General features: G+C 43.1%; 1 protein-coding gene across 2 annotated transcripts; it reads right to left on the bottom strand.

Moving 5' to 3' along the window:
* Positions 1-788: 788 nt before the first annotated feature.
* On the bottom strand, positions 789-24,190 carry lrrc4.2 (leucine rich repeat containing 4.2). Of its 2 annotated transcripts, XR_004696896.2 has the most exons (3): positions 23,493-24,190; positions 21,125-23,343; positions 789-1,422 (listed from the first exon to the last, which is right to left on the bottom strand). XR_004696896.2 is itself a non-coding variant. In XM_035157906.2 (2 exons), the coding sequence occupies exon 2, from the start codon at positions 23,220-23,222 to the stop codon at positions 21,225-21,227; it is 1,998 nt and encodes a 665-aa protein (XP_035013797.1). In that variant the 5' UTR covers positions 23,223-23,343; positions 23,493-24,190; the 3' UTR covers positions 19,695-21,224. The 2 variants fall into 2 exon arrangements, 1 of the variants encoding a protein (XP_035013797.1); XM_035157906.2 differs by lacking the exon at positions 789-1,422 and having other exon boundaries at positions 19,695-23,343.
* Between the last annotated feature and the right edge of the window lie 2,312 nt (positions 24,191-26,502).

The following is a 26,502-nucleotide window of genomic DNA, read 5'->3' as shown; positions in this document are numbered from 1 at the left end:
GTGGGAGTGGGTGGAAGGACAGAGAGAGAGAGAGAGAGAGAGAGAGAGAGAGAGAGAGAGAGAGAGAGAGAGAGAGAGAGAGAGAGAATGTTTTGAATGAAACAGAAAAGCTAAATTGCAGCTGAGCCTTGGAGTCTGGTGAGTCATACATCCAGACAGCGGGAGAGAAATGAACAGGGGAGTAAGACAAGGAGGAGAGGAAGTGGGGATAGGGGAGGAAAGTACCCTATGGACTTCTTGGAAGTACAAGTACAACCTTTTCCTCGAGCAGCAAACTCTTTTTGTACAGGAAAATATGATACAGGGAAATCTGATATGTGTTTTCTGTGTTTGTTTGCGTGTCACAAATTCATGTCAGCTTGTTCATACTTGAATTCTTTAGCTTGCAAAGCTGTAAAAGTTCACACAATCCTAACGAGAAATTGGAGGGGAAAATCAGGTATGGTTTTATCTCCCGTATCAGATTAAGTTAGTTAAGATAAAATTTCCCTCAACTCTGGCAGACATAAAATGGATCAGGAAAACTCTTGTTCAAGTTTTTAGTATTGGATCGCTCACTATCTGGTAAAGCGCTACTGCCCGGCGTACCGCAGGTTTGATTCCGACCTGGTCCTTTGCTGATTGTCTTTGCTCTTTCTGTTCATGCTTACTGTCCTACCAATATAGGTGAAAGGCCCCGACAAAATCTAGAAAAGGGGTGTTACAAAAGTTCCCCTTAAACAGCTGGACTCAATGTGCATGAGTCACACAGAGTACAGTAAACTGAAGTTCAATCAGGAGAGACTTGATTCACAATTTAACGATGTTTATTTTGACAAACGTACACAAGTAAAGTGAATATTTATAGTCTTTGGCATTTTAGACCCCTGTGTGATGTCATCAGGATTAGAAGGGGGTGGAGCAGAACATCAAACAGGAATACCCCCCGGGGTCTAGACACTGGTGGTGGTTGATCAGTCAATAGATTGTTTGGATGGCCCATATTATGAGCATAGTCCTATTGGACTTCCCTAAGTGTGACATCCTCTGCCCTTAACCCTCAACAAGAGTAAGGAAAAACTACAAAACCCCTTTTGACGGGGAAAACGTAGAAACCTCAGGAAGAGCCGCATGCGAGGGATCCCTCTCCCAGGACGGACAGAAGTGCAATGGATGCCACGAGTAATAGGTATATTGTTTAGGCAGTCTGTAGATTTTTTAATCTGCAATCAGCTGCCACCATGGTCCACGATCCGTTGTCATGATCCACTGATACTATTGGGATCCTCATCATGGTCCATGATCGCTGTCAAAACGATGTGGGATTTAAACAGTACATACGATCAGTTGAGGTCGGGATCCGGAAGAGGTGATGAAATTCTCTCAAGACTGGAGGAGATTGGGGTGGAGGAGGGGTTATGAGAGTCACTGAAAGACGGCTGACTGCGGAAGAGAGGAGAAGGGATTTTTAAAGTTTGACAGCTGCTGAATGACTGGCTGAAAGAGACCGCGCAGACCTGATTGGATATTTAGGAACGCCCATGATCAGCTGATCAGTATGCAGGTTAAGTCCTCCTGTGGGCGTTCCTGATGTTTAGGACCGCCCACAATCAGCTGATCAGTATGCAGGTTTAAGTCTTCCTGACTGAACTTACGCTAAGCTTCATGATAACCATTCATGATTATTAAAGCTATATCTGTTCAGTTACATTTTCATTTGGAAACTAAGATGGGGCAGTGTCTCTGGTTATTCCCTTGCCTTTTCAAACACAAACATAGCAGTATGGATGTAGCGTAAATAAACAAACAGGAGTCAAATATTCGTTTGATACAGATCGTAGAGAATGGTAGTTATGATGGGCCAGATTGCAGTGATCCCAGTGGTAAGATTTAGAGGTGGTAACAAAATGTGATTTCAAGGTGAGGTTTAGTTGGTTTCAAATATTTTGCAGGTTTAGTATCTTAATATGCAGGGAGTCATCCCAAAATGAGCTGATGATTATTAATTTCAGGTTTCCCACGGACCAACAACAGACTGTGACCGAAAATGTGTCAAACTTGTACAAAACTTTGTAAAGTTTCACAGTGGGAGTGAGGTAATTCCTAGTTAGTTTGGAGAAGGGAGATTAAGTTGGGAGAACAGGGAAACTGCAGGATTACATTGACACTGACACGTATAGATAGACTAAGGAGCTCAGACATCTGGAAGGGGCTTGGAGTTGAGCCACTGCTTCTCTGTGTCGACAGAAGCCAGTCGAGGTGGTTCAGGCATTGGATGAGGATTCTTCCTGGGCGCCTTCCACAGGAGGCCCCCGGGGTAAACCCAGAACACACTGAAGAGAGTGTACATGCCACATCTGGCCGTGGAACAGCCGGAGGGTCCTCCAGGAGCAACTGGGAAGTGTTGGTGATGAGAGGGACCTCTGCCACAGAAAGTTTCCACAAGGATAAAAATATATGCTAACAATAGAGGATGATGTTATTATGCGAGTCAGGTAACACTGTTTGCGACATGTCCACGCTTAACTGTGACAAGGATTTTTAAAGTCATACGATAAAGTCTGCTGCTTTCAGAGCTGTTGTGTATTCACAGTGTGGAGGTGGTTTTTTGAACACTGCTGTTTTTCAAAAGCCATAACTACACCACATATAGTGATTTTCATTAGAGCTTCTCTTATTTCTGGAGGCAGTTACTTAAAGTGCCTGAGTTTGGTCCCCAATTTGATCGCACTTTCAAAATAAACGCTATGCAGACTCACAGTCAGGGATGAAGAAACGGGGGGAACAAAGAGGAAAGAAAAGGAAAGTTTCTCATTTTTAGATAAACTGACAGCACCGAATAGTGGGAAATGGATTGAATAGATAAACCAAGACAGTAATTTTGCTGTCATTATCCTGAACGATACTTTAATCTTGATTTTTCATGTAAACAAAATTATCTTTTCTCAATTGTAGCTATACTCAATAGTGGTGCAAGATTATTTTCTATGTACAGTAACACTCAGGTTGTTTTCAACTGTTCCGCAAAGTGCTTCTCCCACACGTGTGTGTGTGTAAATGGTAAATGGTCTGTATTTATATAGCTTTTCTAGTCTTGATGACCACTTAATTTGCCGTTCATTGCCCAAGGACACTTTGGCATGCAGATTGGGAAGACTAGAATCAAACCGCTAATCTTCTGGTTGGAGGACGACCACCGTACCTCCTCAACCACAGCCACCCCTGTGTGTGTGTGAGTGTGTGTGTGTGTGTACAGTACAGTTTGTGTGTGAGAGGGAGGAAAACCATAACTTGGGAAGATTTGGCCGCTTGGTTGGAGGAATAGAAATTCATGCCTCACCAAGATATATAAGTGATATATGGGTAAGAGTTACTTTGTGCTTTCCCATCTCTCTCTCTCTCTCTCTCTCTCTCTCTCTCTCTCTCTCTCTCTCTTCTAGTGATCGTGACTGTACTGACAAAAGCTCTCATCTGGGGAAGTTGGTTAGTCTCCATGTGCAGACACCCTGGTTGCCGGGGAAACCAGTCTAAAGTGAGCAAGAGGCGGTGCAGGCCTCTGCAGTGCAGCAGAAAAACAGCAGCACAAGTCTGAACTTGGAGTGACGGCATACACAGCAGCACTCATCACGATACAAGCAGTCACGCAGTCCTGCGAACTCTGCATCAGCGCTCACCTGGAGAAACGAAGCGCACGTGCACAGCGGTTGCAGTATGTGTGTGGGTGGGTTCCACTCTGGGTGGAGCAGCACGTCGGGTTAGCAGCAACAAGTCACTCGGACAGCAGAGTGAAAGGAAGTCCTCGAGTACACACTTTATGTATGAGAGATTATTGTGCTATTACACAAGAGCTGAAGTAAACAAAACCCAACAACTAAACAGGCGGACAGTTAAGTTTTCAAACTTTCAAGGGATTCAAACAATTACTCACAAATTCACTTCTCTGTTGACTTAACTACTAGTGTTCAGTCATGTAATGGATCACATTTAGAAAAATGTCATCAACACATGTATTCATTACTGGAGGAATTTATATCTGCCTCTTGAATGTAGATTATCTGCCCATCACGCTCTCCTTGATATGTTCTTTCAGAATGCTAATGGTGCTCAGACCTTTCAATCATAAGCATTCATGATTTAATCACTTGGAAATTCTATTTATTTAATACATTTATCCATCCGTGTATCCTTATTTATATTCTAAGAGCTTTCATTATGCAAAAAGCAGGGGAGAACCTTGAACATGCTGCCTCTCTATTTTACACTCAGAAATAACGTATTCATCTAACATCATCTCATCACTGTTGCACTGATATTTATCCCTGTTCTCAGAACCTGATGTGGGAACATGTGCAGTAAACAGCTGATATTTGTTGTTTATAGGCTCCAGTGGAAAGGAGGTGGGATTCAGCAGTAGCAGCAGAAGAAGAAGGTGCATCCAAACTGGGCACTGCAGCAGCAGCAGGGGCGTTGCATAGGTAGGCAAAGCAGACAAATGCCTGGTGCCCCGAGCTGAGTGGGGCCCCACCGGAGAACAGCTGAATATACAAGTCACCAGCAACAGCAGTTGCTGTGAGAACCCCCTTAAATTCTATGAGCTGCTTTGTACAAGACACAGCAACAACATCGTGGTCGGTTTGGTATATCCTAGGTTCCCCCAAGGTCCCTTTTGCCTCGGGCCCCAAAGTTCCTTGAAACGCTCCTGAGGAGGAGTGTAGGAATTCATTCAAAAGTGTGAGCAGCTTCAACAAGCTACCATTTTTTTTTACCAATTATGACTGTTGTAGTTTTTTGTCACCTGTGAGTGCAACAAGCACAATTCCAGCTGTCTGCCTGAACCAGCCTCGCAGGCTTTGGTCCATTTATTGTTGTTTCACTCGACAAACTGCACACGCACAAGCCTTGTTTGTCTCAGTTTAACAGTGCCTGTAAAAATGTCAGCTTTCCTCACAGGTTTTGATGGCAGTAATAGCTTCAGATAATCATTTTTAATTACATGCTATATATACGGCCTAATGTGTGAAATGTAAATAAATGTGACTGTGAAACTCAGCCAGATGAATCTTATGATGCTGTGGAGTCATGCAGCATTTAAATGCCCTACTTAGCATTTCCTCATGTTCTCAGTTTAATTTTGATGGCTTCTTGGAAGGTAATGTACCTCAATCAATGGCTGCAAATATTGTGTCTGTGCAGAAAAAGTGCCACTTAAAAGAAAATGATGCAGTTCCACAAACTGCTAGTGTGGTTCACACTATGTGACTTAAATCTAAATCACAGGCTTATTAAGTACAATGATTCACCCAATTTCACTCCCTGTGTGCTTGTCACTGCAGCCAAGGTCAACAAGATTTTTTTTTGTCAGTATTTTTTTTTTACTATTGTCAAACATTTGGAAACTACTGTCTGCCACGAGGAGAGGAAAATATAACTGGAAGAGTCATCATTTTCCTTGTTAGCCATGCATCCGTGCTGATGTTCAAGTCCCTATTATAACCAGGGAATCTAAAAAATATATTTCAGTTACAGTAGCTTGGAGATATTATGTCAGCTAAGACTCAAGGCCTCCTTTTCTCTACTAATAATTTCTCCTACCTCGCTGTCTGTCTTCCTTCGTGTGTGTGTGTGTGTGTGTGTGTGTGTGTGTGTGTGTGTGTGTGTGTGTGTGTGTGTGTGTGTGTGTGTGTGTGTGTGTGTGTGTGTGTGTGTGTGTGTGTGTGCATGGTATGGAGCTTTATAATGCTGACGGGCAGAATGAGAGCAGAGGGAAGCTCAAAAAATGAGAGAGAAGGAGAGACAGAAGGGAAGAGAGAGGAAGAGGATGCGGGGAGGCTGGGTCGCCTGTCAGTCAGAGCACAAACATTATCATTTACAAAAAGACAAAAAGAGTGAGCGAGTAAGCAAGTGTGTGCGTGTGTGTCTGTAAGTAGGTGAAAGGAAAATGAATAACACAAAACTAAATTAAGTCTGTTCGTCAGCAAATGCCAGTCATTGTGTGTGTGGCCGCTGGCATTGAGATTGTTATTGTGGGGAGAGATGTTTTTGCCTATTTCAGCTGAAACTGATATTGTTTGTGATTGATATACCCGAGCCTTGTTAGCGAGGTTGACTACATGTGGTGAAAGGTTTTACCTCCCTCTCGTTTTTACTTCTCTTCACTCACATGATCACTTTTATCGACTAGCAGGAATTAGAAGAGACAGAAACAGAGAGAACTGCAGGCATGATGAGAGCAGCTCGAAACTGGCTTTAATAAGTCAGGCGTATGTGTTTTAACTATATGGATCAGGAAACTCTGACTCACTCCCTTTTTCATTCAAATGCCTTATATATAGCCTACATTCTATGTGCTATATTTGCACCGGCTGACATACACATTCAAATCCCATGCAAGGTGACTAACCATCCATGTGACTGCCAAGCTTCCTTTCTTTGGGAACCAGCACCTGGCAAAATCTTTCTGAAGCCTCACTGCTGTAAGCAACTATTATCAACTTTCTGCTAAAGGTGGTTTGAGGCCTAAGCAGGACATGAGTGGCTGTCCTTGACCTTTTCTTGCCTATTAACATCCTCTCCTCCTCCCATTAAGGGGTAGGAGGACGAAGTGAAAGAAAGGGCAGCATGGGGGAAGAGAGGTTGAGGTGTGGGTGGGTGTGAAATGGGCGAGAGAATCGGTGTGTGTGTGTGCGTGTGTGTCTCATGCTGATCAGCAGTGTTCACTCTGTAGGAGTCCAAAGTGAGCAGGGTTGCCTTCAGCAGCAGAGTAATATATTCAGCTGATGAGGTCTGCTGTGCACTGTAAAATGTTCCCTCCAACCTGCTCCTGTGAGCTCTCCCAGGGTGCAACATGAATAAACACTCTCAGGGCTCCCATGACTCTTCTTTCCAGAGGCTGAATATTTGATACTGTGTTTCTTTAAGGGGGGGCTGCTAATGCTAATCTGATCCGCCACAATTTTAGAACAATTAATATTGAAGATATAACTCATTAAGCATAAGCGGGGGGAGTTGTGTGTTAGCTGTATGGATGCTGTGTGTGTCTGTCATAGTCAACGTTTTAGGTCAAATCCCAGACGTTGCTTGGGAGTAGGTTAGGTTATTGCTGCGGCTGGTCAGATCCTAAGTTTAAACTAAGGATGAGGGTATAGTTCAAACAAGTGGTGGTTATGATTAAGGTAAATCTCCAGGAAATGTTTGCAAGTCTATGTAATGTCCTCAAAAATGGCCAGTGTTAACAGGGTGTGTGTGTGTGTTTGCGCGCGAGCGTGTGTGTGTGTGTGTGTGTGTGTGTGTGTGTATGTGACAGATAGACAGAGGGGGGTACAAAGGGCTGGCTGTGTTTCATGGGCTGGTCCTTACTTCCTGAATGTAGCAAGTAGCAACTTGGAATATCAATGATGCTTGATTACCCGCAGCTTTTACACGTACCCACACACACAAACACACACATTGACACACAAAACCCCTATCACATACTTTGTTCAGCATATATATATATATGCTTATATATATATATATATATATATATATATATATATATATATATATATATATATATATAAGCCACAGCCTTAGACCAAACACCACTTTACAGTTTATAAAGGAAATTACACACATACCCACTGTCGCTCGGGGCGAACGCCTAAATTGGATTGAGAATACAAACTGATCAAAGGAGTTTGTAGCAGAATTGATGCGACTGGGAGTCTTAACCTGCTTAGAAGAACCCTACCCTCTACCCCAACCCACCCACCCCAAACACACACATATACATGTGCACAGACATGCACTCACACAATTAGCTTCAGTGTTCTTTTCAACATTGTGTTGACGTGTGATTCATATATTGTCTAGGAGGCAAAGACTATAGATAAACAAAGAGAGGGGTGAGACTGACTGTGCAGGTGTGTGTGTGTGTGTGTGTGTGTGTGTGTGTGTGTGTGTGTGTGTGTGTGTGCATGGCTGTGGAAATGATTAATACTCTAATCAAGCAAGCCATACCCATAGGACAACAGAACAATCAACAATTCAGGGGCTAAGACGAGCCCAGGGCAGAGAGGGCACAAACTAGTTTTTGCTTTGCATTTACCTGTTAGTTGTGGTCGCTGCAGCTTTTCACAGAGCTCCCTCTATGGCCAACCCACATTAGGTTCCTCAACACTGATGCAAATCATTGATGCTGATGAAGTAGCTCATACATAGCACAGTTTCACCAAGACGGCTTTCTGCACTTTCCCTGGACATCAAACATGAACTCGTTATTGGTCTTGATTTTGAAGATATTGTTCACCAGTTTGCAAATTCAAGGTCAAGTATGTTGGTGCCCAGGGGCCCAGTGAAGTGTGAATCTGGCCCAGTGTGAATCTGGAATACATTAGTACATACTTCGCTGACATTGTTCCCATTTGCCAAGAGTTAATCTAATGATGTTGTCTGCTTGGTTAAAAAGTGTAAGTATTGGTAATTAGTGTAGTAATTATTAACCATGACCCAAGAAATATTGCAATGGAGATGTCAAGTCTGTCTGCCCACCTAGACGGCCGTTTATGTCAGCATGTGTTAAGTTTTTACTCTGGTCTACTCTGGTGACTTCTAGCCCACATTCAGTATACTGTATAATGATGACACAGAATGCTGGGTATACTGTATAATTTTATAACAGTCTCTGAAGTGATGCCATTGGCCTGATTTCCAGTCTAATTCTAACAGGCCCAAGCCAGAATCTCCCCAGAGAGACCTGGCCGTGAGAGCATGAGCGGCAGAGTTAGCCTCCGTGGCATTCTCTATGATTCACTGCTACAGACACCACCTCAGCTGCACAGCCTTAGCAATAATGTCAGAGTCTCTATAGTGACACTTGTTTTCAGTTAAATGATTTAAAATGTCTATTTCCTGAGGGGAAAACAAGTCACATTTCCTCTGAACAGTGCTTCAGTGCAGTAGGTACTTACTTACTCTGGCTTCAAATAGAATTCAAAAACCTCTTCACTTGCTTTAATGTTATAGATTTCATTTTAAATTGATGAAATTGGACTTGCTCCTGTACACCCAATAACCCATAATGACAAAGCCAAAAATATTTTTACAATTTTTGCAAATTTATACAGTGTCCCTTTGCTGCGGCACTCCAGATTGAATTAATCAGACTTATTTTAAAAAGACAGATACCTGTGTGTAGACGGTCCCACAGTTTACACCACACATCAGTGCATGAAGTCCAAACAAGCCTCTGTGGACCTCTTGTTTTGAGGGAAAGGGTATAAAACCCTTTATGAAGCTGTGAGTGTTCCCAGGAGCACAGCGGCTTCAACTGTGGCTTCATTGTAAAATGTGAGAAGTTAGAGAACCCCAGGCCTCTTCATGGTGTTGGCTGCAATACCAAATCAAATTAAAGCTGCAGGCAGCGGCAATCAGGGCTTAAAACTCCCAATGTGCACTAGGGCAAGAAACCGCAAATAGGAGGAGCGCATGAAAGTGCAAAACCTGTCATTTCATGTGTCAAGTAGGGGGCGCTCTAACAATGCAGGTTTTTTATTGAAAATGATGGCGTATAAAACGTATAAAATAGTGAACCCTGTCTACAGCATGGTTGGAATGACTGAAAGCCACACGTAGCTTTATAGTAAATGTGTTTTTTTGTTTTTTTTATTCGTCTGTGTCTCTATTTGTCGTTCTCTCTTTAATTTTAGCTCATCTCTTCTCATGAGACTGTACTTTAGTACTTGTGACCTCTTGTGGTTGTAGTAATTATAACAGGAACAATGCAGGATGTCAGGTAATGTAATATAAAGAGCAATAAAGTCTGTGTTAGGGAAGAGTGTGAGGTGGATGCATGGGTCACACGCGAGACAGTTTCGTTCCCTGTGTTGTCTCTTTTAACCTTGACTGTTCCACAACCTTAACCATGGTTTAGTATTATAATCATGATGGCGAACGTCCTATAATCTTAAGGAAGCTCTTATTGGAATCCAAACCAGAATAGTAATCTATACCTAACTAAGTGATTTTTGTTCGTCAACATAACCCAACCATTACCATTCAACAAGGTTAACTGCATGTTTATTATGATAAACATGGCGGGCATGGTCTAGTACACCTGCAACCATTGGGGGCACTATTTCAAAAGACACTCCTATGGGTCTTATCAGAGAGTAGAAACTCCCAATGTGGCTGTTCCGGCTGGAGGAGTTTTTGCCTCAAAGAGATCCAAGACTGACAATTCCTGCAGGAGCACTATGTACAGACAAACACACACACACACACACACACACACACACACACACACACACACACACACACACACACACACACACACACACATGCAAGTGTGCACACATTGGCATCAGTAAGGGAAACTGTGGTCTTATGTAGCCAGGAGTGATGTATACAGCTAATGGGATTTACTCAGTGTTTACTACCCAGAGACATTTTATCTGATTCTGTGACTTGGAGCGCTGCATGCCAACACTTCAGCACACGGCAACACTTCAGTGCACATAATGCTCTGTTTTCTCCATCATAACGCCTCATCTGATGGCATTTAAAATCCAGGTGATATGATATGAATGAAACGGTATACGCAGTCTTTTGGAGAGTTTTCTATCTATGGACATGCCAAAATACTCGAGAATAAAGGGACTGTTCTGTCAACTGAAGCTAGTGCCAAGTCAACTACCCACACATGCGTGCAAACACAAACACACACACACACACACACACACATAATTCATCCCTTAATTCTCCCTCTCTCTCTGCTCTGTGTTAGACAGACGCATCAGTGGGACAATAATGGAGAGCAGAAGTATATGAGTGAGTCCTGAGATGACAGAGAGCCTGGCGTCCCCAAATCCCCCTCCACTGCACCATGGCTCTTTGTCACGGTATAATCCTTCCTCTCTCGCTGAGAGGCCATGCAGGATGGAGATTCAGGGAGAGGAAGAGGCAAGAAGAAGACAAGGAAAAAAATAAACACGTATTTAAAAGATCTATAGTTGCAGCTGATCAACAAATGCCAGCGGTGGTTCAAAGATGAATAGAGAGATGATATTTTAAAAAGTGAGCTACCCTTAGAGGGAGTGACTATAAGAAAACGGCTTAAAGGAAAGAGTATGACTCAGCCGCATAGGCAATGAGGACAAGGTGCAATTCTTAGACAGAATCCAAATTAAAGAAAGGCATTTAGAAACTGTGCATGTGAGACAGAGAGAGAGAGCAAGGGACAGCGAGAAATAAGAGAGTCTGTGGCCGTTGTGTGTGGGTAGAAGAAAAGCGAGGGAGGGAGGGAGCCGGAATGAAAATAAGAAAGAGTGAAAGACTGAGGCAATTAGCTCATTTGAGTTGACAGAGCTGAACCAGAGTGTTTGGAATTGATAAGGTAGTGAATGTGCAGCACAGGCAGAGGACGAAACAACTGCATCCTCTCAGCCCTCTATTAATACCACTGACACGTCAGTGAACACTCTTGTTTCCAACTTAGTCATTTATGAACAAATACATCTACACACACACACACACACACACACACACACACACACGCACATGCACACAGGCTCTGGCCTGGAGCACATTTGCTCGTGCTAATGGTCTGCGTAATTCAAACACAACAAAATTAGTGTTGGAATAAAAACACATTTATGTCCCCCATGTTTACCAGCAGTTTATTTCCAAGCTGATAGTTTGAATTTGTGAGAGTGATTTGAGGGTAATCTTCTCTGTATTAAGATAAACACTTCTCCTAAGAACAGCATAATTATCCCCCATACAGCATAAAACCTTCGCTTAAGACTTTTAACCTCTCATTCAAAGGTTTTTCCTATGCTGTGAAGAAAGCTGGGCTTCTGTGTGCAGTCACTTACATAATGTGCACGATTGACATTCATTGTGCTTTTTATTTCCCTCTCTGAAACAGTGTATTTATAGGATCACATACATACCTCCTGTCGTCATCGCCTACGTGGGCTGCGTCTACCTATACCTGACATTACATTAATTCAGCTTTTGTATTTGTACAAAGTAATCTTTCTTCTTGAATGGAGAAAATTAATTCTCCACTGCACTTCATTAATTTCCTTGCCACTGTAATATCCTTGGTAGAGTATTACTACAAGCAAAATTAACTTCCTGCTTGTTTAAACATAACATCGGCGGCGAAGACTTCAAGCAATCCTGGGAGCCACTTCTGTTTCCTTTGCTTCTTCCATTATATAATGTCGTCTCAACTTCCTGCAATTGGTCAGAATGTCCCCACTATCCCAAAAAATTAAATTCACAGCAAACAAACCGATCCCTGTTTCAGTTTGATCCAGATGGAGACCACCTCAAAATAGATGTCGCTGACCTTTGATGACCTTTGCCTTTGCACAGACACAGTTGTGTCTCACTTTGTTCAGCCACAGCCATTTGCATGTTTTGAGCACCAAGCCACTTTTCGCACGTTTTTGTCAAGGCAGCACATCAAATTCTACAGCTGTCAAAGTAACAACAGAAATGTTCTACAACATGATGGATAAGTAATCAGCTTCCTAGATTATTGGAATAGTTTGTAGAAGGTCAGAGACGTACAAGTCTCTGCAGCTGCACTCAACAAAACACAGCCTCAAATAAAAACCCAGATTCATCAGTTATCTTTCCTTCACAAAATGAAGAAAGAAAAGGAATACACGTCATTGAGTTCAGGTGAGAAGTTATTGCCTCTTCATTCATGTTTTCATTTTTTTTTTTCCATTCATTTACTTGTGCACACTCCTGAAGTTAAACGGTGAAATATTGAACAGGCTTTTCTGTAAAAATGTAACAATGTCATGTGAGTAGACAGAACGTATAAATTATTCTTCGGTTGATTTATTGATGCGACAATGAAAGTCTCATATTTCATTGGGGAACTTATCATCTATGGCTTTTAGTGGCATTATTAAAATGTAAAGCTGCTTCTTATACAGCCAAAGGAATACAAAGTGTGTTGTATTTGGCAATTGTTATATTTTACAACCCAGCAATCCTAATTTTCAAATGTTTATCTGCCTACAGTGTCTAATACCTTCACTGATCATTTCTAAATTTCTTTAGTGAGTTTCTACAAAAACACAATATAATTAGTTGGATTTTGAGTTAACAGTTAAAGAGATAAAATTCTACAAAACAACTTCATTTGTTCTGTGTCACGGAACTTCATTGTTTTTCCTTTATTTTCCATTAAGACATGTAATTTCACCTAATTAAGTTGTGCAACTTGATGAATTGCTTCACTGAAATTAACTGTCAAGTAGCAATGCACTGTCATTACAGCTCTGCTTTGTGTGATTTTGCAAAACAGCATACATGATTACTTTTATTTTCCCTTTTTCACATCACTCTCTTCTATCTGCCACAGCATGAACTCAACACATAGCAGCCAGTGAATAGGCCCATTGAGGTTTATTTGGAGTGGCTGTCCAACCAAGGTCCTCTAAATAAATATGAATACAGTACATTCTGTCAGGGTCACAGTAAGCTCCCTATTCACACAGGCCCTTTTCTACCACAGTTTCCTCAACAGCCAATCACCATTGCACTGGAATCCAGGGAAACCATAGCAACCGCGGGACACTGAATGCTATTGGCAGGGTCAATGGAATGAAAGTGAAAAGAAACGGAAGTCACCGAAAGAAAAATGAAACTGTGCAAAACTAAAACTGCCAATGATCCGTGGAGATTTGACAGTGAGTCTGTTGATGGAACCTATTATGAGCTCGACAGGCTCTGAGCTGAAGAAGTGCTTTTAGAGGCTCATCACGAGGGACACCAAGTCCCTGCTGCCCCACTCATCAGACCCCCTGCAGTTGGCATACCAGCCCAAAAACTCCACAGATGATGCCATCACCACCAGCTTTCATCTCGCCCTCACCCAACCAGTCCAGATCAAGATCAGCATCTGCAACACCACAACACGGGTGCCGGGGGGTCCACGGGGGTGTGTGCTCAGTCCACTGCTCTTCAATCTGCTGACTCATGAGTGTGCTGCAATGCACAGTTCAAATCACATTAACTAGTTTGCTGATGATGCAACGTTGTGAGTCTGATCTGCCGGGACGAGGAGTCGGCATACAGAGAGGAAGTGCAACGGCTAACTGGCCGGTGCGGAGTCAACAAAGTCTGACTGCGAACAAGAGACAGTTGTTGATTTCAGGGGAGCACAGAGCGACCACGTCCACTGGTCACCATCCGGCCGTCTCTGGAGATCGTACCGAGAACCTTGGTGTTCAACAGCTTCTCTACTCTCTGCTTTTTACAGTCAATAGGAGGATGCATCACTCCATGTAACCATCTCTTCTTTCATCCAGCTGCTCTGTGCTGTGATTTCATTATTATGATTATTCTCTTATTTTCTCATACAAGGTTAATGAGAGGTGCACGTTTGCTCTGAGGGTGGTTTTGCAGTAGGGTCTAGTTTTCAGGTAATTCAAGTCTTGGAGAGTTAAAGTTATCTTCTGAATTGTGAATTTAAATAGTTCTTAGTTTGAGATAATGTAGGTTAAAAAACGTTCTATCTCTTTATCTGACTATTCATTACTGGATAGAATTACTACTCCACCAGCTAATGATGCTCTTAGAATTGCTGTTACAGTAAACTGTCAAATAAACAGGAAGCATTGGAACTTGGATGGTTATTCTGAGGCCATTTCATTCACCTAAACTATTTGTACTTTTAGGCTCAGATTTAACATTGAAGGTCTAATTATTAAATTTATTGTGATGCTTTGTAAGGCTTGTTCATTTGTATAAATTGTTGGACCTTGATAATGGCCTAGTAGCCCGGAACCCACTATCATTTTAGGTTACATCCTGTTTCTATAAATATATGTTAAAATATGAAATATCAGTTCTTCCAATAACCATTCCCTTATCCTAATCTCTCTCCCCCCCATCACTGGGTAAGTCCCTGTCCTAAAAAGTGCTCACACACACACACACACTGCATAGCCATTTTCAATAATGTTGAAAATAGAACCAGTGTCGATGCTGTAGCAATAGAATTGCCGTCTGTAAATGTGATTTTTCAAAAGGCACAGACAAACTGATTAAATGTTAACAAAGGACGAATGATTGTTTTGTCACCTGTTTCTTCTCTGTTGTACTGATACCTCTGTGTTTGGACAGGGGGTCCTGCAGGCAAGCACCAAGCGGGGTAGAGTTGGAAGGATGTTGATTGGTTTTACCATAAGTAATACTAGAGTGAGTACTTTCTTGAAGGTAAATATATTCCCTTAGATAACAGAAGAAATGCATTAGATATTTATTTTCCACTCCTACCCCCTCTGGATATTTTTTCTTTTGCACCGTATGGTTTCCCCTCTGTATTAACATCGACATCTCTTTTTTATGGACTTTGACAATGGCTGTGGAATGTTCTTGACCTGGCTGGATGTTGTGATGTTTTTTTGTTTATTTTCTTCACCAGAGAAATAGTTCTGCGATCAGCTACCTTTAGTTTCTTTCAGGCTATTTGGTGTTGCTGACCTCTGCAGTGCATTACACCCGAACTGTTCATTTTATCACTCATACACTTTCTCCTATCAGCCTTTGTTTTTTTGTTTTCAGCTTAATGATCTCATACATTTTCATAGGCCCTACTTTGAATCACATAATCAGAACTTTTATCTGCTTAATCTTTTATGAAATAATGAGGGAGCAGGCCAAACCTGGCCAGGAAATTGATTGTCAGTCAATTGTCTAATTAATATTGAGCCTCTGACAACGGAGGGACTATGTGTAAAAATGGCTGTAATTCCTAAACCGTTAATGTGATACTTGGTTTAAACCCCTTGAATTATAGTTGAAAGTCTACAATACAATATTGATAATTTTGTTCAATTCCATTTGGGTGTCTTATTAAAAAATGTTTATGACAATTTAATATTTAATAATAAAAACTAAATGATAAAAATGATAAAATGATAAAAATGCTCATAAATATAAATACTTATAAATACTTATAATACATGTAATACTTATGGACACAACTGAAAGTGCATGTGTGTTTATAATATGCTGAGTTATGACTCGGAGAAACCGTATGGTTTTGCTAGCCATCAGTGCTGAAGGGTTTTAAAGCACCTTAATACCTCATGAAAAATTACAGAACAGTTTAATTAAAGCTGCAGAGCTTATCTACTACCTGCACAAGTGTTGGAAACAGAAGAAGAAGCAGCATCGAGTGCACTCTGTCCTCGACTCTACATTCATGTTTCTTATTCCATAAGTCTGCTATTATGCTGCTGTTACTGTTTCTCTGACATATGTCATCATGTATACATTCTGCTTGAAAGTCAGTGAGTGAGAGACGTTAATATAAAAGAACTGTGGTTGTCTGTGCTTTCTTTCTCTCTCTCTCTCACACACTGCACATGATGTGTAAAGACAAACAGACAGACCGACAGAGGAGGACACGTCCAGGAAGAAACTCCGACTGTCACCCCTGGGTACAAATAGAGCCCACTGGTTATATTTAGTAATACCTTTTTTTTTTTACAGTATTTCTTTTATTATTTTTTAAATTGCATCCGATATGCATATGTGGGCATGTGTTGTGTTCGAGGACAGAGGCAATTCAGAGCATATGCCCCAATTATATTTATTACACTCCAATAATTTCCAGAATAATATTCTGACAGCTTTTTATTTCTTTATTTAGTAGCCATCTCGAGGAATTAGATACAAGCACCAAATTCCACAGTGTATCTGAGCTGTACTTCTTAAAATATTCTCCTCTCTCCCTTATTTTGCAGACGTGATTCAAAAAACTGTTTGCAGTGTAATTATAGGAAGTGCCATTGATGGTTCGCTAGATTAATGTGCATGCAACATTTTTTCCCTTAATTATGTGGAGGAAGTGTTTAGGAAATTATAAAAAAATATAATTTAACGCTGAACAATGATGATCAAAGTAGTTGGAACTGGAAATTACTCCTGTAAACTTGTTTGTGGATTTTGTGTGCATGTCGCTGAAAGATGTGTTTGAGGGTTGAAGTTACCTGTTAAACACCAATCTAACTTTAAAAAAAAAACATGCACAGCACAAATACTTATTTAAGTTTAGATTCAAGCTCTTTGAAATTTACTTTTTAAATTGTGTTCACCTCCTATTGTTCCTGTTAAAATAAATCCATCTTTGTTTCGTTTGATTTTATTTTTATGACTTAGTCCTTCGCATTCCATAAAATTTTGTATTTATGATTTGTGGTTGAAGCTGAGACATTTAAGTAGCCAGGCATTTAGGTGTGTTGCATAGGCTAAGACCAGGGCAGCAGAGTGGTAAAAGAGCGCACTCAGGTATAAGCTGACTAATCAAGCGTTGAGAGAGGGATGAGAATTGAGGCTCGGGCCATTTCTCACTTCTAAGAGGACCATGGATCATTTCTTACAATCCCTCTGTGGGTACGGAAAGGCATCAGTCAGCAAAGGAATTGTGACTGAATTGCTGTGGCCTACCACCTGACCACCACCTTTTACTGCCGGAGACTTCATTAACAGATATGGATCTCCAGGCTCAAGGACTTGTTCCCAACAAACCCTTAACCTCATAGAACGCCGGCCGTAGAGCTTTATCCCAGCCCCTTTCCCGTTGTCTCTCTGCAGATCCTATCGCGCCAGCGTGAGACGAGCCATGCTGTGGCAGCTTAGCAATTCTTTTCACCTCTTCCGTCCCCTGCCATCATGGATTGCATGAGCCCCTGACGCCCTCTGACGCGCTTCTTACTTCAAAAAGATGCATCGCGTCTTTGGCTGCAGCTTTATCTGCAACCCTTTGGATGTAAATCAATGGGATTGGGGGGGGGGGAAACAGGTGGCCATTTGTGAGCATGCTCCCGAAGACTATGCAAATATGTGACAGTTGCTGTGCCACAGAGATAACAGGAGAAAGATAACGACAGAGAGGGAGAGAGAGAGAGAGTAAGAGTCTGCCTTAAAACATATCTATGCTATATTGAGGGGGTTTCAGTCAATGATTTTAAGTCAATTAGCGAGTGATGAAAGGGAGGGGGGCAACGAAACGGAGATGGTGGCAGTTATGACAAGACAGCTTCACAGCTCATTTGCAACAAGGCAACATTCAGCCAAAATTCAAAGCATAAGACTGACTCAGCTGCTGGAGATAAGACGGCAGCCACCCCAGAGAAAATATTCATATTAACTCTACTGATGTTGTCAGGGCAGGACTATTGTCTGGGCCTTTGTTTTCAGCAGTTAACACAATGGCCATTCCACCTCAGCCCATAGCCACTTCACCCTTGACATTGGCGCAGCAAACTTGAACTGACTGAATGGCTGATAGCACAATGTTAATCCCCGGACCTGCTTCCTCTTTTTGCTGTTAACGCTGAAGAGGAGGAGGAGGAGGAGGAGGAGAGGGAGGAGGAAGAAGAAGAAAGAGAGAAGGAAGTAGTCGTTAGTGTTCCTTTATGTGGCCGGTTGTCAGGCACAGTCAAGGCTTTTAAAAACAGCCAACATCCTCTTATGAAGCCAAAGCAAGGCCAGAGCCACGCTGTGCTGGGGAAAATAATAAGAGGCTGGTCTTTATCAACCCACACATACTGTAACAACCAAGAACATTCTGTTTTGTCAAAGCAAGGAGCAGGCATCCCATTCTGGCTGTTACTGAATGTTCAGCAGTTTACCTCACTCGTGTTGTCTTGAAGGAAATTAAGAAATACTTGACATAGTCATAGGACTTCCATCTGCTGGTTGGAGCCCTGTGTACTCACAGGTGTGCCAGCGGAAAACACTTACACCTCCGAATCCATCCATTGAGATGTGGGGAAACCTCCGAAATAAGAAAATGATATCAGAGATGCTGCTCTTATTCCTGTAGTGTTCATTTGTTTATACTGTATGTACAGTGTGAACTATTTAAACAAGAAATATATAACAAGCTCCTGAGAGAACTGACTCCTACTCAACCTGTATTCCAGACTGTTACATAATTGCTGTCCCTGTTTTGTTTTACTGCACCAGAGGAGCACCTACTGTAATGCAGTCTTCTTCCCGTGAATGTCAGAGAAAATATGCATATATATACGTGTTGTAACACAATACAAATCACTGTCACTTAGCACTTCATTAGCACATCTCGTGATGGTATACAGGAAGTCCAGTCAGGAGGTTTTTAAATGAAGCCTTGCTGTTCCCGTCAACTTGCCATCCTCTGTAATTATCACAGGGGTAATTCTGTTATTTCCTCCGTATCACTGAAATAGCCCTGGCAGGTGCACTGTTGCATTGCAACATGAACTCAATAAATGACCAGTATTTTGTCAGGTTGAAGGACATTTATCAAAATTGGTGCAGTATAAGGTGCACTGGTGAGTGCTTGTATGAAGGGCAACAGTTTAAGGTCATAGGTAAGGTGTTTCATTCACCACAGAGACCAGGCACACCTCTTTACGGCAGCTGGCCTTTTAACTGCATGACGTCAAGACCGTTCAGAAATGCACTGACACATTCAACATCTGCAAATAAATAAAAGATCAATTGTTTGGTGATATATTTAGATTGAATTCTGGGGAAACTTGCTTTGCATACTTAGACTTATGTCGCACCTGAAGAGCCAGCATCAGAAGTGTGTGTCTTCTTCTTAAATACACAACATATAGGGTTTTTTCTTTCACTCGAAAAATGTCCGATTTAGAATGGAGATAGAATCTGTAGTTGCGCATATAGGAAAAGAAACCCACAAACTGTAGAACTGTGGGATACATGTATTTTTCCCTTCACAGTCACTGAGAAATCAATGTTAAGAACTAAGCTGAGGCATCAAAGACCAACAGCCTATCTGACCTGCATAGAGCCCCACTGTGGGGTATAATGCAGCATTGTACACCAGTTACTTAAAGAACCATTCATGCAGACACTAAGTAAATGCATAGGACCGTAAGATGGGGGTTTCGGGGTAGGATACGATTTACAATACTGCCTCCAGCCTTTACGATTAAACAACTTACACACATATGGAAATATATTCAGAGAAGAAAAAACATCAGATGGAAATTTTTCTGATTAGAGAAATACAAACCAAAGGTTTTTATTTTTCATAGCCTCCTTTTGTCTCTCCATAAAAATAGTGTTGCTCAAAATAAACTGTTAAAAGAAAAAGAAAGAAAGTCATGTTTCAATGTAGTCCATGGAAAAGCCCCAGTATCAGACATTCATTTTGTTCCACTTCAATCCTCTGTTTTTTTTTTCCTCGAAAAAGAGAACGGTCGGCAAAGCCCTGTATCACTGCACCACGTCTGCTCCTTTGAAAAATTAGCCTCAGACGGAGCCCTTGCGGAGACAAGTCAGGCAACTGCTGTAATGCATTACTAAATTAGCCCTAAACACTACACAAGCCATTAAGAAGCATGTCAAAACCTAAGGGAAAAGAAATAATACAAAATGCAACCGAGAACAGAACATAGTATTCGCAAGAGCTGTCATTAGCCTGCACTTCATCTTTACCAGTCGAACCGGTGAGGAATCATGTGCACACTAAATAAACATGTTTAGATACGCTACAACTAAGAAGCACCGGCACTGTCAAATAAACGCAGCTTAGCTCCAGTGAACAGAGGGTTAAATCTTAGCTGCAGAAAATCACTGCAGTCCAAAAGCATTTGGCTGATAGCTACTGAACAGCACATTCTATCTGTGCCATTATGCTGCTATCCTTGGACAAATGTTTCTTTCTATCTAGATTTTGCTTGTGTGTCTTTTTGTGTCTTTAGTCTGGAAATACCATTTTATTGCATATAATATTTGGCACAGTAAAAACTGGAGCTTACATTTGGGCCTGTATTTAGAAACTGTTGCCTGTATAAAGAGTTTTTAATGCATCCTTAATATGATCAAAAAACAAACTAAATGCCTTCTCTCTTCTTACAGTAGACAGTACCACCTTCTATCATCAATCACAAAAGCAATTCAAAGTCTTTTTTAAATAGAAGTCACCAGTTAATAGAAAATAGTTTCAAATTACTTTCTTTTCTAATATAATCTGCATGTCTCACCACCTCCTGACATTAGTTTCATTTATATATATATTTGTATTTTTTTCATATTTATAGACGTACGTATAGGCATGTACAAGAAACAAAAAACTGTCTCTGTTTTGCACTTCTGTACAAAAGAAAGTTACCGTTTTGTTCTTTGTGCATTCTTTTGCATGGAGTGATGAGCAGACAGGTGGAGAGGAGAGTCTGGGGCAGAGTCAGAGATAGATCCACAGAGAGCATAACTCAGATTTGGGTCTCTTGAACCTTCTCCTTGCCGTGAGAAGTCTTAATGACGTAAGGATCAGCAATGGTGCTGATGTGGCTGTGATGCTGTCTGACTGAGCGATGAAGAGAGTTGTTCTGGGTCCAGTGGGCCCCATAGCCCCCTTGGCGGGATGAGGAGGTGGACACGTACCCAGGCCTAAAGATGTTGCTGTTGTGTTCCACTAAAGTAGGCAGTACCAACCCTGTGTCATCTGAGCCACTAGATCCAGAGGTGGGTGGTGGAACAGGATGAACCTCTTCCTCCATCTGTATGATTTCTATGGTCCTGGCTGCTGCCACCGTGCTCCTCTGTTGATGCCGCTTACGCAACTTATAGAACGCTATCAACATGGCCGCTGCCAGTAAGGTAACGGCAACAAAACATCCAATGATGATTTTGGTTGTTTTCATCACCTCATCGAGGCTGGCGGCTGGCCCACTAGGAACTCTGGCAGTGGGAATTGACACCTGCCTTGGAGTCTGAGTATTTTGGAACAACACGGTTGGTGTGGAAATGAAGACGGGCTGAAAGACGGAGGGCGAGGCAGGGACTGTAGGCCCGGGTTTAGGGGTCTCCTCCACTGTGGGCTCCAAAAATTCCACTGTTACTGTGGTAAAGTAGGACAAGTTAGATGTGTTGAGTTCGGCATTGCTGACATTTAGGTAGGCTGAGGCATTCGAATTTCCAGCCATGTTGCTCACCATGCAGGTGTAGACCCCTGTGTCTGATGGGAGGACGTTGGAGAAATTGAGTGTCCCATCGTTAAGGACAGATATCCGTGGGTGATCTGAACCATGGGTCAAGACGGTCCCATTGGGGAGAAGCCATCGGACGGAGCTCATGGCAGCTGTGCGACACTTCAGTTCCGCCACCCTCGCTGCTGAGATGTTCAGATCTCTGGGAGCATCCACTATGAACGGTGCGGAACATTGAAAGGTGGTCTGATCAACTTCCACCAGGTATCGTCCCTTCATGTGGGTCGGGGTGTGGCAGCGTCCACAGCAGGTGGAATTTGTAGGAATGTATTCTCTGAGCCACCAGGAGAGCCACACTACATCACAGTCACATCGCCAAGGGTTGTGGTGCAGGTGTAGCTCCACCAAGTACTGCAGAGGGGTGAAGAGGTTGTGGGGGAGGGACGACAAGTTATTATGGGCTAAGTTGAGCTCCACCAAGGCTGTGATGTCATCAAATGCATTCCTCTCAATGGTAGTGATGGCAGAGTTCATAATCCATAGTTTACGTAAATTCTTGAGCCCACGGAAAGCCCCAGGCTTCAGTTCAGGGAAAAGATTCTCTGATATTTCTAGCTCCTCCAATCCCACCAGAGGTGAAAGATGAGGAAACTCCCTCAGGTTGCACATCCCCAAGTTGAGGTACTTGAGGTTTTGAAGACCCTCGAATGCCCCATCGGAAATGTACTCCAATTTTCTCAGCTCTCCCAGGTCCAGTCTCATGAGTGAGGGGACACGGTTGAAGGCATACGAGGGGATGCTCTCGATGGGGTTGTTTCTAAGCCACAACTCTCTTAACTTTGACAGGTACTCAAACGCTCCACTTGGTATGACCGTCAGTCTGTTGTCAAACAGCTCCAAAGTATTGAGGCTGGTCAGGCCATTGAAAGCCCCCACTTCAATCTGCCTTATGGAATTTCTGCCCAACTGCAGTACCTCCAGGTGATGCAGTTGTCTGAAAGTATCTGCTTGTATAGTCTCTATGCTGTTTTCCATCAGGTTCAAGTACCTGGTGTTGGTTGGGATGTTTGGAGGAACCCTAACCAGGCCTCTGCGTGTACACACCACCTTGCTGAGCTGGTTAGTGCAGGAGCACATACCTGGACAGTTCTGTGGGTTAGCCGAGCCCAACACAGGGCCTGTGGACTGGCACATACTGAGAGCAGGCACCATGAGGGAGAGCACGGCGAGCAGGGCTGCGTTCCAGGTAGGCTGCAAACTAACCTGGCCCAGAGGACTCATGGTGTGGAGGGCTCATTATTTTGCATGGTGGGGGGAGACGGCACACACCAGAGGACAGACCACACTAGCCTGGCTGGAGCAACTCAAGGCTCCCAAGTTCCATTGACAGTGCAGGGAAATGCTACATCAAAAATGATGTGTGCGAGAGGAGGAAAAAAAGAGAGACAGAGAGAGAGGGGGAGAGGGAGATATTAATACAAGAGAAGTAGCGGAGGAAAAGCAGTGCAGCAATATAAGAAAAAGGGTTGAATAAGATAATCAGTGACATACCTCATTAGTTTGAAAGTGGTCCTTTTTGCCTCTTCCCAAATGTTAAATGCAGCAGTCGTGCATCACGTTCCTATACAATTCCATTTCCATGGAGAGACATGGGAAAGATGTTTTCTTGCTTTTCCTTTTTGAAAAAGTGAGGTGGCCCTCTATTAGCCAAGGGTACAAAATGGCTCCTGGTATTAAAGACTGAGAGCAGCATGGAAAACACTCACAGCCAGAGGTAAGGCCAGCAAGGCTTGGCAGGTGCCTGGATCCCCTCTGCCCCCTCTAACTGCCCCCCTGCCATGCTGCAGACTCCAAAATGCAGCTCCACTGTGGATAAATCACAAGGATCCATAAGGCAGTTCAGCATGACAGAGGAGGAAAGAAGAAGTGACCAACTGGAAAAAATGTGAAAAAAATCCCCAGTTCTGTTGAGTCCTGATACATGTGTTGGCTCGTCGACTGGTTGCCTGTTTGGTGGAGAGACCTCCCTCACTGTGACTTTGCCAAGGGCTAGTCGGTCGCTGATTAGCCCCGTTGTGACAGGGACTGAGAGACAGAAAAAGGCTAAAGAACTCGCGGCACAGTCATCCCCCTCTCTTCTCCTCCTCTGTGTTCCTCTCGCTTCCTCCCGATGTTGGGCTGGCCCTGGTCAGAGCAGCTGCGGGCTGCCGTGTGCACAGTTAGCAGTAATCCGTCTATTCCTCCCGGGGGGCGGGGGGGCTGGGGGTGGTGGGAGAGATGGTGGCGCTGGGTGGGGGGTGGAGAAGAGGATGCGCTGCACTGTTGGAGCTTTGCAAAAGGCTGTCGGAAGAGAGAGAGAGAGAGAGAGAGAGTCAGAGAGAGAGAGAGAGAGCGCACTCTTGTCCTCTTCTGCAATGAGAGAAAAGAGAGAGGATGACGTTGAGAGGATGTGTGTGAAAGTGGACTCCGTATCTGTATCCAATAACAGAGAAAGGTATGGAGGATTCTTCTCTCCGCTCGCTGCTTGTCCCCAGCGCTGTCTCCTGCAGTGCTCCTCTGCCTGCTTATCTGTTAGTTTTTTCTCCAGGGCTGAGGTAGTAAGTTGTGGCAGTTAGCCATGTGTGTGGCTGTCAGACTTGCGGCTGGCTGGTGGACTACTGCAGTAGCCAGAGTAGAACAGAGAGAGAGAGAGAGAGAGAAAGAAAGAGAGAGAGAGTGAGAGGGAGAGAGGGAGAGAGAGAGAGAGAGAAGGGGAGAGAGAGACAGAGATAGATTGAGAGAGGAGGAGAGAGAGAGAACCACTGACAGATCAAGAGCAAGAGAAAGACAGAGTGCGCGAAGGAGAGTGTGTGAGAGAGCGATGGTGAGGAGGAGGCACGCGAGTACTCAAACAGGCAGCCCACCATCACAGAAGCAGCAGGAGAACCATTCTGATCCACATCTCCTCTTCTCGTTTATTCTCCAATCTCTCTCTTTTCTCTGCCCCCCCCCCACCCCCCCCTCCGATGTGTGTCGGTGTTGCAGGCAGCTAAGATGCTCGCTCTGCCCCCTCCCTTTGTCCTTCAGTGGGAACGTGAATGTACTGCTGACGCACTCCTCTCAGATGCTCAGCCAGCCTCAGAGCAGTGCATTGGTTTGATGCAGTGTTCCTGTGTATTAACACATTCAACCCCCCCACTGTCCCTCCTTCTCCCCCTTCACTGCAACTATCTGCTCCTCGCTCTTTCCATCTCCGTTTCTCACGTGTTTTGTCCATCTCCTTTCTTGACGTTAACTCTCTCCTTCGCCTCACCTGTGCCGGTCTTCCCCTCTCTCGTGCCGTCTGCCCAAACGCCACCTCCCTCCATCCAATCGTTAAAATTAAAAGCCTCCCATTTCAAAGTAGTGTGCACAGACAAGAGGTCAGACTTTCCACTCCAACTCCAAAGTGGTTTTTGCATTCTCTGTCTCTCTGTCTCACGAGCGCAGAACGTGTGCCTGTGCTTTCCAGTGAAGATGCGGCTTGCTGCCATTTCTCACCTCTTGTAAGGCACAGTTTGGTGAGTGTATCCATCATGCATCATCACCGAAGGGGGGAAATAAACAGAGTTTTTAGTTTATTTCACTTTTGTCAGTTGTGGAGGATTTATTTTGTGTGGATGTGTGTGTCTGTGTGTCTGTTGGAGGATGGGTCAGGGGTCTGTGACATCACAGGGGTGTGAAATGCTGACTCTGCTTCTCTGTGTCTGCTGGGCAGTCTTCTCTTCAGGGAGGAGAACGATGAAAGAGCCTGCACACAGTTATCTCTTAGAAAGACGAGAGAGAGAGAGAAAGTGAGAGACGGAGAGATAGAGGGAAAAGAGAATTACCGAGAGAGTGGGGGAGAGAGATGGGGCCGGGTGGGAGGAGATATATCCACGTCCTTGGTGAAATAAGGCGAAAGAGCCTATAGAAGGAGGTGAGAAATGAGATAAATAGGGACAGAGAGGAAGAATGAGGGAGACAGATGAGCGAACGTACTGCACAGTTGCCTCCTAAGTGAAATGGTACAGAAAGGCAGAGAAAAAGAAGGATGAGGATTATAGGTGAGGAGTAGGAGGGACGGGAGGAGCGTTGATAGTGCTGGATTAAGCATCATTTAAATGCAGGACAAGAAGTCTCCCTCTCTGCCTTTGGTAGTAATGACAACATTCTCTCTCTCTCTGCACCCTCCTGTCACATATATATTTGCTATATATATATATAATCGCTATCAAGAAAACCTCACACACACACAAGACATGCAGACAATAATGGATGTGCCTCTGTCAATTCCAATTTTAATTCCAATTTATGAAATAAATAGGACATGACTGGAATTTTACATCCCACTATGTAAAGATGTTATTGAAAAATGCATGCTCCATTTCCTCATCGGATCATTAAGAGGATGAAGTGATACAGAAGCTAATTTAAATGGATGCATGCTACAGAAGAAGAGAGGACACACTTACGTTAGCGTATGTGATCCCTTGTTTGTGTCAGCATATAAGAATATGAATAAAATATCACATTAAATAAATGATAAAGCTCAGTATTATCT

The sequence above is a fragment of the Hippoglossus stenolepis genome, chromosome 5 (genome assembly GCF_022539355.2).
Source record: "Hippoglossus stenolepis isolate QCI-W04-F060 chromosome 5, HSTE1.2, whole genome shotgun sequence".
NCBI lineage: Eukaryota > Metazoa > Chordata > Actinopteri > Pleuronectiformes > Pleuronectidae > Hippoglossus > Hippoglossus stenolepis.
Note: the sequence above shows the minus strand (reverse complement) of the source record. Positions and strands in the feature narration are given on the sequence as shown.

Bases quoted from the DNA above. Each gene is read 5' to 3' on its own strand.
- lrrc4.2 (XM_035157906.2), bottom strand. From the start codon at position 23,222: ATGAGTCCTCTGGGCCAGGTTAGTTTGCAGCCTACCTGGAACGCAGCC.